Source organism: Opisthocomus hoazin, chromosome 4 (assembly GCF_030867145.1).
Source record: "Opisthocomus hoazin isolate bOpiHoa1 chromosome 4, bOpiHoa1.hap1, whole genome shotgun sequence".
NCBI classification, from domain to species: domain Eukaryota; kingdom Metazoa; phylum Chordata; class Aves; order Opisthocomiformes; family Opisthocomidae; genus Opisthocomus; species Opisthocomus hoazin.
This window is the reverse complement of record NC_134417.1, coordinates 23,501,347-23,514,646: the sequence shown is the minus strand read 5'-3', so window position 1 is coordinate 23,514,646 and position 13,300 is coordinate 23,501,347. Positions and strand designations below refer to the sequence as shown.

Below are 13,300 nucleotides of genomic sequence, written 5' to 3'. Positions count from 1 at the left end.
TCCTTTGTTTTTGCCTTTTTTCTTTTTTTTTAAACTTCTTCCAATTCAAAAAAACCCACACTTTTGGAACTCAAAAAGTTCCAGTTCACTTTCAGTTCGCTTCAATCCCTCCATCCTCGTACTGACGGGATTAGCCTACAGCAGTGGGAGGATGAGGAAACCAGAATTCAGAACAAATATTTCCCGACAGGTAGCTTTTTAAGCACCCTTCTTTTCTCCTCTTCAGCAGGGGCAGCTCACTGTCTTCCACTGCATGACAGGCAAGAGCTGTGCCTTCCACGCGACCAAGTAAGAGCACGTGGATCTACTCTCCTCTGTAGTCAATAGAGAGCATGGGCCTGACAGGTAAACAGGGTCTCTGTGCACACACACAGAGTACACCCATGCACAGAATTCATGCCCATGCATACAGAAGTTTTTGGAGAACGAGGCCCATGGGAGCCATTGCCTCCCCAAAGACTCCAACTATTTAGCAAATTCCTCATGCAAGCGTGCTGAGAAACATCTCCCCACCAACGTGTTAAGAGTAGATAAACTCTGGCTTTTAAATTATCCCATATCTCCTCAAGCCCACAAGAACCATCCCCAAAAAGACCCCGGCAAGACGCCAAACTCTGGCAATCCCCCGAGCTAAGCGGTGTTTGGGGCAGGTGATGTCATTTCGCGGAGGGCGGACATTTCAAACCTTTCTGTAAAGAAGTTCATGAGTTTCAAAATTCTGTTCTCCACAGTCCCCTCACCCTTCTCATCTGGAGAGCTGCTTCCAGATGTTTATAGAAATTTAAAGCGAGCCTGCTGACTGTTGCGTTTTCTCTCCTGGAGCAGGGTTCTGCCGTGGAAAGGGCAGCAGCCAGCCCGCGTGCGAGCAGAGCAGCAGACTGTAGCAAACTCATTTGGCAGCCTATCGCAGCCATAAACTCAGCTCTTAGAAGAGATCGAGATTTATCTATTAAAGCGCAGACTTTTCACTCCCTCCTCATCATATAATCAATAAAAAAGCAACTGGGGGGAGAGGAAGGAAAAAAAAAATAGGTGATTTATTTTTTAGTGACGGTTTCAGAACTAAAATGAATTGCCTATTATAAGAGCTCTGTGTACTGCACGGTACTCGCATACAAGACCAAACAGCCAGAGTTCTGCAAGGTTTCTTGTCAGGCTTGAAATGGGTCCAAACCAACCCAGCTGATGTGCTGGGATGTTCCATGTTCAACACACGGCCGAGGCAAGCGGGATGACTTCAAGTGCAGCCCTTACCTTATAGACCTGCCCGTAGGTACCATTGCCAACAAGCTCCACCAGTTCAAAGATTCCTGCAGGATCCTAGGAGGAAAGGAAGGAAAAAAACACAGTTAATAAGCAATACTTCTAGATTTCTGCAAAAATAAACATTGGACAAAGACAGATCAACATTTCACTGACAAATGTTTTGAGTGATCTAAGGCTTTTGGGCTGCCCAGGGATCAGAATTGCGGTGGGGATGAGCAGCAGCGCAGCGGGCACCGCAGCCCGGCCGGCAGCATGGCTCTGCCCAGCTCCAGCGCTCAGGCTGGGAGACACCAGGCTGGTGCTCGGGAGCGAGCACTGCTCCGTCTGACCATCGTCCACTCAAACTGTAAACACTCAGTGCATGTTTTAAATGCAATAGCAATTATTTGCTATTAAAACTTTGGTCTTCTTATGCATCAGCTCTGGAATAACACAACCTAACTGGCAGAACGTCACTTCTGGGCTCAAAACAGGGTTTTCCAGGTCTATTCCTGAGGTCAGCAGCATCAGCGTTGCTTGGCCTAAATGTCATTTTTGGTTTGGTGCACCCTGGCCACCGATGTTCTGCTTTGCCAGCCAAGCTGAGCAGGTCTAGGGCAGCGCTGCATGAGGATAGGATGACTTGGAGGGTGGCACGGAAGCACCAAATTCCGTTCCCCATGCCCCCAGGGCAGGGCAGTCACACACGCGTGCAGAAACCGGAGCGCACCCACCGACACGGTTAAAAGACGATACAAGCCGAGAGGTACGAGGGAGGGCGAGGAAAGAATAAACCAGCACTGCTATTTTCTCCTTTTGGTGGATTTTCCCCTTCCAGAAGCTTTATTTATACTTTCCCGCTCCTCCTCCTCCTCCCATACTCATCACTCCAATTCCAGACAGCGCGATCCCGCTGGATCTGCCCCGGCACCCCAGGGGTCTGCGCACCCTCATGACCACCCAGCCCACCCGCCCACGGCACAGGTGACCCCAGAGCCCATGGCATCATCCATCCTCTCTGCCATATTTTGAGCCACTCAAGCTATCAACCCAAGAGGATGCAGACGGGTGGGTTAGCAGCTCTAACAGGTGAAGGAGGACAAGCCAGCAGCACTGCTCAGGAGACAGGAGAGGGACACCCACCACCGCGCCAGGGACACAGAAGTTTCATTCATAACGAAGCCCGCATCAGCTCAAGATGACTTCAGGGTCCAAAAAATCAAACACTGGGTCTTTGTGAGCAGCTGAGAGGCGAGGTTCAACATATTAATAACACCGCAAGTCAATTAATCCAAGTCTTGACGTGACCGAGGCACCTTTCCACCCAGCCCAGAACATGCGCTGCTGCATACCTGCTGGGGTTTGGCACACCTCCATGGCACGACCGCAACCCCTCCAATCACCCCATACACTCAGAAATGCCACATCCCGCGTCTGCCTGTTTCTCCACCACACATGCAGCTTCCTCGGGCTGCCACGTGGGAAGCCCAAGCTCACCCCTTGGTGGTACCATCCATAGCAAAGGGCAGGGAAGCTGCTCTGGAAGAAGTCTTGGAGACCACCGACCACACGTCTGCCCTGATACAGATCACAGAATCATTAAGGTTGGAAAAGACCTCTAAGATCATCAAGTCCAACTGTCAACCCAACACCACCATGTCTACTAAACCACGTCTTCAAGTGCCATATCTACACATTTTTTGAACAACTCCAGGGATGGTGACTCCACCTCTTCCCTGGGCAGCCTCTTCCAACGCTTCACAACTCTTTCAGTAACGAAATTTTTCCTAATATCCAATCTAAACTTCCCCCTGATGCAACTTCAGTATACCCGAACAAAGCTCCAAGCAGACACTCAGGCAACATGGGTGAAGCTGCAGCACAACGGGTTTCCAACACGCAGCATCTCGGCCTGGTGTAGACATCCCATGGCTTTACGGCCTTGGGACCAGGCAGGGAAATGCCACGAACGGATGGGAAAGGGAGTCGGTGGTGCACCGGGTTTCCACAAACTGGGCAAGAAAGGAGGTGGGAAACATGGCAGCAGCTGCCGTTCGTTCTTTGAGTTTCTTTCCTAAGGGTTGTTCTCTGCAGTGCTGAAACAACTCTGAAAGAGGATTTTCCAGTGCTACAAGTATATCTATTTTTGAATATTCACTAGGAGATTAAGCAAGAAGAAAGCTGCGCCTAGGGCAGATGATCAGGAGGTTTGGAGAAACCTCCAGGGAAGCAGCTGGCCATTTGTGATAAAGAGAACCGCTCTTCACAATATGTTTTCCAGTATCTTTCCACAAATCTTCAAACCAAAGAGTACCCCCTCCCACCATCCCGGGTCACCCCTCGCTCCTCTGGTGTGTGCAAACATCAGCCGTGGTGCCTTATTATCCAAGTCCATCCATCACTCGGCTGCAGACCCACCAGCCCCTTGCCTGTCCCCGTGGCCACCACCCCACCACCCACTCCCAGCAGTCGAACAGACAATGCTTCTCCCCAACTCTCCATGCCCAGGAGTAATGCGTTGTTAACGGCCTTTCCAGAAAATATGCAGCAGGGGATGGGGTGGGGTGGGGGGAAAAAGATCCCTCTTTCCACTCCTGGACTGGCTCCTATGTGGAGATGAGCTTTGCATCTTCATAGCTGCTGAGGAACACACTGTCCCCAGGACTTGGGGGGACATCCCGCACCTCGCACCCTGCAAAGCCCCAGTTGAGATGCTTCAGGAGGGTACCAGAGAGCAGCAACAGCAGCCCGGGCAGGCTGGAGTGGGCAGCGAGGGAGGAAAACATGGAGGCACAGTGCATGGAGGCTTTTACGTTAGCTAGGGGAAAAGAAATCCATCCTGCAGAGCCCCAACGGGGACCAATCCAGGCCAAGCAGGGAGTAATCTCAGACCAAATATAGCCCACGCTGCGGATCAGGGCTCACGGCAGCGTGCTGGGCTGCATTTAACTCAAAGTTCATTGCACCCAGCTGCTTCCAGCCGGGCACCCAGCACCTTCTGCCAATGCCCTCTCCCCATCGAGGAGGGGCCCGCAGCTGGCGAGGCTGCGACCCTCCCGCCACGGCAGCCTCCTCTTCACCCCACACCGCCTTCACAAACTGCATCTATTTATTTGTTTATTTCAACTGAAAACATCTGGACTAAACAACAAGCCCATAAATAAAAGCAAAAAATTCAGGCGATCTGTTAGTTCAGGAAAAGAAGATGCACTGTTTAAAATGGGGGGGGAGAACCGGCATTTAAGACAAACCCACAAATAATTTTCAGCTCTGTATTAGCTCCAGGCAGAAAAAGTTTTGTACGGCTGTAGTAGCACGAGGGCTCTGCCGAAAGCCCTTGCACCAAGGCAGCATCCCTCCCTCCATCCCTGCCAGCCTGCCTGCGCAGAGGAGGGCAGCAGGAAGGCAGGCAGAGACAAGGGCAGAGCTCTTCGCAGAGCAATGAAAGACCCAACAAGAGGGTCTTTCAGTTCCTCCTGGGATGGGAAATGTTTTACACAGTGGCACCCACAGCAAGGGCTGCGCAGACCCGGTGGTCCTCCGGCCAGGGATGGGCTGGCACCCAAGCTCTCCCGTGCCGGGATCTGACCTGCTCCCGCAGCCAGGACAGGCTCAAATTCAAGGGGGAAACTGTTCTGTTCATCATCCACCTCCCAGGAAAATCAGCGGTACTACAGTCTCAGTGGCTAAAACCAGTCTGAGACACAGGACAAGGCAAAAGCATCATTTTTTCCAGCAACATAATGGGGGGAAAAAAAAAAGTCCACTTTATTTCGATAAACAGTACATTTAGAATTGCTGCATTATCAGAAAAGGGACTTCTGTACATGGATGATAAAGCAGGATGTATCCAAATTCCAGCAACAAAACAGGCATCCCTTTTGAAGGGCTTATCGGCGCAGAGCACGCAGCAGCGGGGCTCGCAGTAGGAGCACGCTCCTGCTCCAAACCGCTCCGCTCCCCCTAACCCAGGCCCTGCAGAACGAAAGCCAAAGGCGTCCTCGCCTACACCACAACGTCTGAACGAGTCCAAGGCACAAAACAGCCAAGGCTTCATGTGAGGGGACTATTTTGAGAGTAATATCCATATCTAGGGCTAAGTCACCTAAGAGTTGTTGGCTATGGTGACCACTGAGTTAGCAATCACCAGTTAGTTGTCCTTAAACATGGCCAGGCAGATGTCCACAAACACAAGAAGCATTTACACACAGTCCCTATAAGCAACTTGCTTGTTTTCCCTGAAGGAGCCTGATTTTTCTCCCTTCTAGCCCACACAAGAGACAGGCAACAGAAGGAGCTACACACGGAGCCAGCGGAGAGATGCTCGGGGGAACCGAGGGGCACACCAATTAAACTGTGATTGCTGTGAATGCATGAGAGGGGAAATGAGAGATCAGAGCCTCTATAATCATTGTGCACTTAGTCCCCCGATTCTGAGCAGCTAATGACAACTTCTAGCCAAAAATCATGGAGATAACCAGTCATTAGCAAACGTTACAACCCTCGAGAAGGAAAACGCGCTGCGTAACTGGAGGCAGCACACAGCTCCAGGTCAGTCACAGGGGAGCATCCCCAGGCACCACTCAGCTGAAGCAGCTCCATGGCACTGGGAGGGTTGTTTTAATCTCCACTAACAATAAAGCCTGAGCAGCTAATGTTTCCAAACATCAGGATTTTATGAGCCTCTGCCTTACAGCTCCGTAATAAGACAGCCTCAACAGGAGATCCCATTAAACTGATCAGGCATCCTCAAGAACCAACGCAAGCTGACAGAGCCACGTACCCGCAACCCTCAACACCAGACCCATGAGCTCAGCCTGTGAGCGGGTGCCCCTGCTTAGACGAATCCTGGCAGTCACAAGGAGAGATCTTGGCACCGGGACGCTCCGAAGGGTCATCCCCCCCAAGCAGTTGGCCCTTGTAAATCAGTGATAACGCTACGGCATGCAGAAAGCTTGCGATCCCACCCAGCATCACGCAGGCTGGCACGACAGCAGCAGGCAGCACTCAACACAAGCGGTTGAGACGTAATGTATGTATACAACTGCCTGGAGAAAGTCGAGTCTTCTGACCCCACCAAGCTCCAGCCAGGAGAGGCAGCTCATTAATTCAGCATGTGAGAAAGGCTTCGTGCGGAACGCAGGACAGACAGAAAAGCCCTTCAGCAATCCAATTCGATATGCAAACTTGTCGTCAGGGCAACGTATTTCTGATGATGCAAAACATCACTATGAGGAACATGTATAACGATGAAGCCTTAAGTTCATATACTATATACTTGCCCCAACTTTGTTTCCCAAGGCCAAATGCCCAAGCTGGGCCATGCTCCGTGAAGGCATCCTTCATGTTACCAAAGTCAGAAGCTCTGTGGACAGCCATGCACACTTCCAAAGCATCAGGACCCGAGTAACCTCAAACTCTAAGCTATCAACTGCTCCCCCTTCTGAAGACACATCAACTCACCCGTTTTGCCATACTTTTTACACTGGTTTCTACAGTGGGAACTGAAGCACTTGTATGATTTGACAAAACAAGGTCCACATCACCCTAGGGAAGTTACGCCAAATGGCATGTAGCTTGAAGAAAAATGGAGAGTTTTGAAGAGTACTTGAAGACACAGTTGCTTTTTAGTAATCAACTAGCTGTCTCCATCTCCAAGGCACTTCTAGTTAACAGCCCTGTGAGTAATAGGAAGATGGACTGCACAAGTCAGGAGATGTTTGCTAATACAGCTGCAGACAACAGCAAGCAAAGCAAGAAGGCAAAGGTCAAGGCAACAAAATATTGATTGAGATACTGGGAACTTCCAGAAAAAGGCATTGTGGACATTACCTTTTAAGCTTCAAACACTGCTTTCCCATCACACAGACAAAAAAAAACCACCAAACCTCAGGCTGCACAGGTATTTCTTTTTTTTTGAGATATTTTGCTTTAGTCATAAGCCAAATAATGAAGCAGAACCATGCTGGACTACTGGATGCTATTCAGCCCTCACGAGGATTGCTTCATCTCATATCTTCTCCTCCTAGCTTTGGTACTTTTCCTCTCTTTCGCCCACCTATACAAGGACTCACAAGACAAGCTATCATCAATGCCATCTACCACTGCACCTCCTGCCTACTCAAGCAATACAAGCTGCTCTACTTGGAAGAGTAATAAGGAACTCGCAGAGGGTTTTGTTTTCATTTTGAAGAAGCAGTTTGTCCTCCCTCACCCCCAAACACCCAGCTCTGTATCTTAAATGAAGATGTCAGTCAAGAAACAACACTCCTATACAGCATCAGAAAAACTGTTGTCCAGGCTAAGTTACTAACAGGAGAAAAATTTCCCCACTCGACAGCTGAGAGAAGCCTGTTTACAAATCTGTTTGAACCATTCCTCTTCAGCATCTCACCAGGAGCCGTTCCTCCAGCCCCTACTGAGACACACTTCTGCGCTCTGCCCATCTCCTCTGCCTAACCATAAATCAGCTCTCCCGGGTCTCCAACCCTCCTCTGCCTAGCTCCTCGCTGCAGTAAAGCTCCAGCCACAACACGTGCATCTCTTTCCTTTCCAAAATGTGAAGACCTGCCAATAGTTGGCAACAGCAAAATTAAGTAAGAACTAATCACCACACTGGGCTTTTCAGACAATAAAGCTGGATTACTTCTTCAACTATTACCCGCTGAACTGAAGACATAAGTGTGGATTTGCAGCCACTGGTCAGCAAAAGTATAGCCAACACCACCACTGAAGGAAGAAAATTAAGAAATCCCCTGTGCACATATGCAGTCCAGTCCCACCTAGTCCTGCCAAGGTCAAGCCAATGAAGCTAGAATACGTTGACCTATTCCACATTTCCTGCTCACAGACCAGCACTTGCACACACAAAATTCAAGTTGCTCTGACCTAGTTTCTCCTTCCTACCATGTCAATAGAAAAAGCAGCCATTTGTAAACCCTCAACAAATACGAAACATGGGAGTTCCGAGCCAGTAAGGAACACGTACAGACCTGGAAACAGATTTACCAAACCAAGGCGATGCATTTGTACCACTGCAGACAGCGGGTCCCACAGCCCAAGATGCGGTAGTGATACCAGTAGAGGACAACAATGACTACACTGACATATATAAAGCTAACCTTTCCCCAACAGGGCACGCTGGAGCAGCCCAGTGTAAGAAAAAGCCATCCACAAGCTACAGACTTACACTAACCAAAACAAGGAGGGTCCAAGCCTCCTCTCCATCCCTTCAAAAGCCTGACCTAAGCATTGCTAGCAACAAGGTGACTCCATCTCATGCTAGCAACAAGGTGACTCCATCTCATCCCAGTGTCACTCAAGCAAGAGGCAATGAGTTTTGACTTGAAGCTAACGAACATCAACATCTGGCCTCCGTGAGTCTCAGCATAGTAAGAAGATGCTGACCGAGATATTCAGTACCCCTTAAGACAAGACAAATTCTGCTCACTCGTCTTGTGAAGTTGGACTCCTTCCAAATCAGACAATACTCTCTCATTTCTAAAGCTCTACAGCACATCCCATAGATCCCCAGGAAGGTCTCCACAAACTGTTTGCAGTTGTGTGATAAGCCCTCCTTCCAGTTCACAGAAGACTGTTCATCCAGAACAGTTAGAAGTCAATCAGTCCAGAAGCACCAGCAAAAGCACTACTGCTAAGTGAACCCCGAGGTTTTCAACGCCGTGTTAGATGAATGCAGCCCCAGTACAATCAGCCCCTTCGACATATGCCTAATTCAAGCACACAACTTCAACGGGACAATATATAAAAGGCTTGCCTAAGCTCCGTGTCTCTAAAAAGCTGCAGTGCCAATTATAAATCATATCTATAGTCCCCAGAAGATCTAAAGTCACTACTAGTATTGTACCACACTTCTTCGGATGCAGACATCAATTAGAGCTCAGCAGCTGGACGCTCTCCTCACTGGAAGTCACTTATCTGCAGTTTCAGACCAGTAAGATATTATTCCTAAATGTTTAGATCTCATCCCTCTGAGAAATAAAGAGTTTCACCTTGGCTGGCAAATGTTTGCATCAAGCTGAAATTGCTACCTGCTAGTAAATGCTGTCAAAGGTTTACAGGCTCTCGGAGGAGCTGGTTTAATTACTTACCAAAGCAGCTGTTTCGGGAACTACAGCCTCTTAACACACCACTCCTAGAGGCACACTCCGAAAAGCAAGGTTGCTGCCAAGCCCACACCGAAAGAAGAGCCCTCTCTCACATGTGGGCACAAATTCCGTCTCCAACAGCAGGTCACACTTGTGCTTTGGTCTGTGGGTGTCTACAGGGGTGACAGCTCAGGAGCCAGTCTGCACCTTTCCAAGTCACTGCAGACTGGACATCCCAGCTTCTGCTGCCCTCAGAGGAGGCTGCCGAGGTCGGCCACCTGGTATTGCCTTTGCCAAGAAAAGACAGCCTTGCTCCTTCCTTGTAGTGAGAGTTGTGCCCAGAGGAATGCCTTAAAATGGGAGAACATCTCACTTCCAGATGTATTTGGGGGCAAAAAAAAGCAAAGCAATCTTAAAACCCTTTGCTTTTTAAAAATAGAATGGTTTTGCACCTCTATGTCTGTTTAAGTTACGGTTGAGGATGTGGGCTGAGCTGACTGGGGAAAAGTTGACGTGGCGAAACGCCTGTGTTCTCGTGACACTAACAACCTACAGACCACAGCCCTCAACAACCGACATACGCTCTGGGCACGGACGCAGGCACACCAAGGAGCCTCCAAGAGGCTTAAAGCCAAGGGAGAGCCGAGCAGGCATCTGGGCCAGGGCTGCGACCATTCATGTTCACCCAGTAGACGAGCATTACAGCCAAAGATACCGCGCCTGGGCGGGCTTGGTCTTGTGGAGCTGCTGGGAACCCTCCATGTCCATCCAGACGGAGCAGGAGCCACGCACTGGTCTTAAGAGAGACAACGTGGGTGGAGAGCCTCACCCACCAGAAACCATTACATCCCAGTTTAAAGTTATCGTCATTTTGTTGAAAACAAGGCAGAGTCCCTATATACGTGCCTGGAGAAACACCACCTCCCTGCTGGATTCAGTCGAGTTTCTCACACCAGTCCAATTCTCACAGACCATCTAGAGATGGAGCTATTTGCTGGGTTTGTGCTTTTCGAAGAGTTTACCCACAGCCTGTCACCTTTTATCAGCTCCTCAGTTGGTTCCGCAAGGGCAGGTTATCGGGAGAGGATCAGATAACTCTGCAGTAGCAACAGGTTCAAAAAAAGGACAATACGGGGAGCAAATCACATCGAAATTTTGAGCATTCACCTCATTGTGGAACTCTCCCAGACACAGCCAACAGACTGCAAAACCCACAACTGCACTTGACAGGCTTCCAAAATCCTGCATTATAAACAGAGTTTTCATAGAATTGTCCTGACAAAGCAGCAAAATTATTTAAAAGAATATAAAATACGCGTTAATTTGCGTGTTTTGTATCCGGAAAGACCTTTCTCACCCGAGAGTTAAGAAGTTGTGGGGAAGGGGGAAGGAAGGCTTCTCACCTTTCTCCTACATTTCACAGGCTCCCTCCAGGAATGCCAGACTCGGCGGGGAGTCCGGAGGCTTGGTCTTGACAGACGCTCACTGAAACTGGGAGGGGAAACAAGGTCCCACAGCAAAAGGCAAGCTCCTGCCCGACGCGTGCCAAAACACCAGCCTGAAAGTCAGGGACAATCCCCATTTGCCGAAATGATCTGCAAAGATTTTTTGCCAGGTCATAAAGTGTTTCCCATAGCAAGACTTCTGTATTTCTTGGTGGCTTCTCACATTGTGAAACGCTTTTGTAAATTCAGAGAGATTTTTATTTCAAATCCCAATGCCCTAAATTACTAAACTTGGGCTGGGGGATGATGATTATTTAGTTTAATTAATTTTAAACATGCATTACAACAGCACTTCAGCTAAGGGAAAGTAGAGGGACCTTTCTCACACAGGCATCCCAGGAAGATGTGCTGGTTTTACTTTGCAAGTCACCATGATGGCCTTGAAATCCAACCACCACCTTTGGCTTTACAGGATCGGCTGAGCTCCTAGTCAAACTACAGCCCCGCGACACCTCCCTGCCGGCTCCGGGCCCTGGAGCCAGCCGTGACATTATCCTGCTCCTGCCTAGCAAAAGGCTCTTTGCTGGAGCTCCAGGTTTTTCATTAGCTCGCACAAGCAGGCTGGAAATGCGAACGCAACACGCACACAGCTGCAAAGCCAGCCCTGTAAGACCACAGGTACCAGCCTGGTGAAGACCAGTACAACATGGGAAAACAAAGCAGGCGGAGAAGTCCGTAACATTTGACTTCTCCGATGAGAAATCCCACACGGCAGCAGACCAAGCCCTCCTGCAGGTACACGGTGCCCCAGGAGCCCAGCATCCACCAGCCGCCTGCCTCACCCCAGCCCGTGGTCCTTCCCCATGCTCAGGCATGGGGTCAGCTCTTCAAGCCCAGCTTCTTCAACCCAACAGAGACAACCGCCCGTCCCCAAGCAGGATTTGGTCCGTGGTCATAAGTGGTGAGATTAATCATGTGGGCATAGGGATGTGAAAAGCGGATGGGAAGCATTCGTAACTGCTTCTAAATTAATTGCTGCTATTGTTATTTGATTTGCTAAACCCTCCAGGGCTAGATTTTATTTCAGAAAACTATGAACATATCAGATTAATCAACTTAAAATAAATGGGCTTGATTTATTTATTTCTGCTGTATCTACTCCTCTTTAAGCTTGGCAAGTCACTGCATTCTTTCCATCCTGTGAAAGAAAACGAACCGGGGTTTTGTTTTATTATTGTTTTAAAGGAACCTCTACAAAGCTTTGCAAGTTTAAATCACGCAAAGGTATGCTGCGAAGGAGACAAGCGCAAGGCTGGGGCTGGTTTCCACACGTCGCGGACACCGACTCTGCACTAGGAGCCCATCAGGAGAGTTTCAACACACAGCCCAAGCACATCAGATCTCCTCCCCAATACTTTAGACCTCCGGAGTTGAAAGATACCCTACCACACAACAAAACCCAGTGAGCAAACACAACAGGGGCCATCCCAGTAGGAGACACCCAGCCCCAGCTACACTTCTCGCAGAAAGTCCTACCAGAGAGGGAGAAGTTTAATCTTCTCCAGCCAGATCTCACCATTCCTGAATCCTCTGGAAGCTGGGTCAGCATCCTTCCCCCCTCCTAATCCCCTGCCCTCAGCTTTAGCAGCACAGGGATGCCTATGCCAGCAAACTAAAAAGAAAAGCTCTCACATACATTATGCTGAAGAAAATTAATCTTGTGTTCCACAGAATATTAAGTGGATTACATCTGCAGCCTCCAAGGAGAAAAAAATGTTGATTTCCATGTATCTTGTGCTATTATTCACCTCTTAGTTTTTCCACCAGCATAACGTTAGTCATGACAATTTCCCGTTATTCGGTGCAGAGCTCAACTGGCTCAACAGTCCAGGCAATGAGAGCACGAGTGGGACCTCTCTGTGGCCATGAGGAAGGCACGAAGATCAAACCACTGTGCCACCGCCGCGGCACAGGACAACACTGAAGGTGAAGAGCAAAGCCAGCATCGTGGCGGGATCACCCCTGAACACCAGCATCTCCTTGTAAAGGTGGTAAGAGTAGCACAGATCCTTTAAGAGAAAATTGCTGGCATCACTCGAAACGTGCCATTAAACCAGATACAGCACACATGGTGAGGTGGGCATTTCCCCCCCCCGGGGAATCACAGGGATGGGAAACAAAACAAAACGGAGTCCTGACCCCGAAGGCAAACACCCCCTCCCGAGGGTGATCCCTACCGTGCCGGGGAGCACCGGCTCCCCACCCGCGGGCACGGCAGCCACCCCCAGCACCCCTCCTCAGCACCCTCACCAGCACGGGCAGCCCAGCCCTCCACTCCCTGCGTCCCGGGTAACCATTCAAACCATTGCAAAGTGCCACCAGCTGACTTACTAGAGTTTTACACTTTCTTTGCAGAGGTGTTAATGACTCTAAAACAGCACAAGTCTCAGATAAGCAGCTTTAATACCATTTAAACGCCTGCCATTAGGGGAACCTGAGAGA

General features: G+C 49.4%; 1 protein-coding gene across 6 annotated transcripts in view; it reads right to left on the bottom strand.

Annotated features, from left to right (window-relative positions):
* The window catches only part of TNIK (TRAF2 and NCK interacting kinase), a 168,962-nt gene that overhangs the window by 140,386 nt on the left and 15,276 nt on the right, over positions 1 to 13,300 (bottom strand). For all 6 annotated transcript variants that reach the window (XM_075418325.1, XM_075418324.1, XM_075418326.1 and 3 more), the window contains exon 2: positions 1,255 to 1,320. In XM_075418325.1, the coding sequence (XP_075274440.1) occupies positions 1,255 to 1,320 (66 nt within the window). The remainder of the gene's footprint in view (positions 1 to 1,254; positions 1,321 to 13,300) is intronic.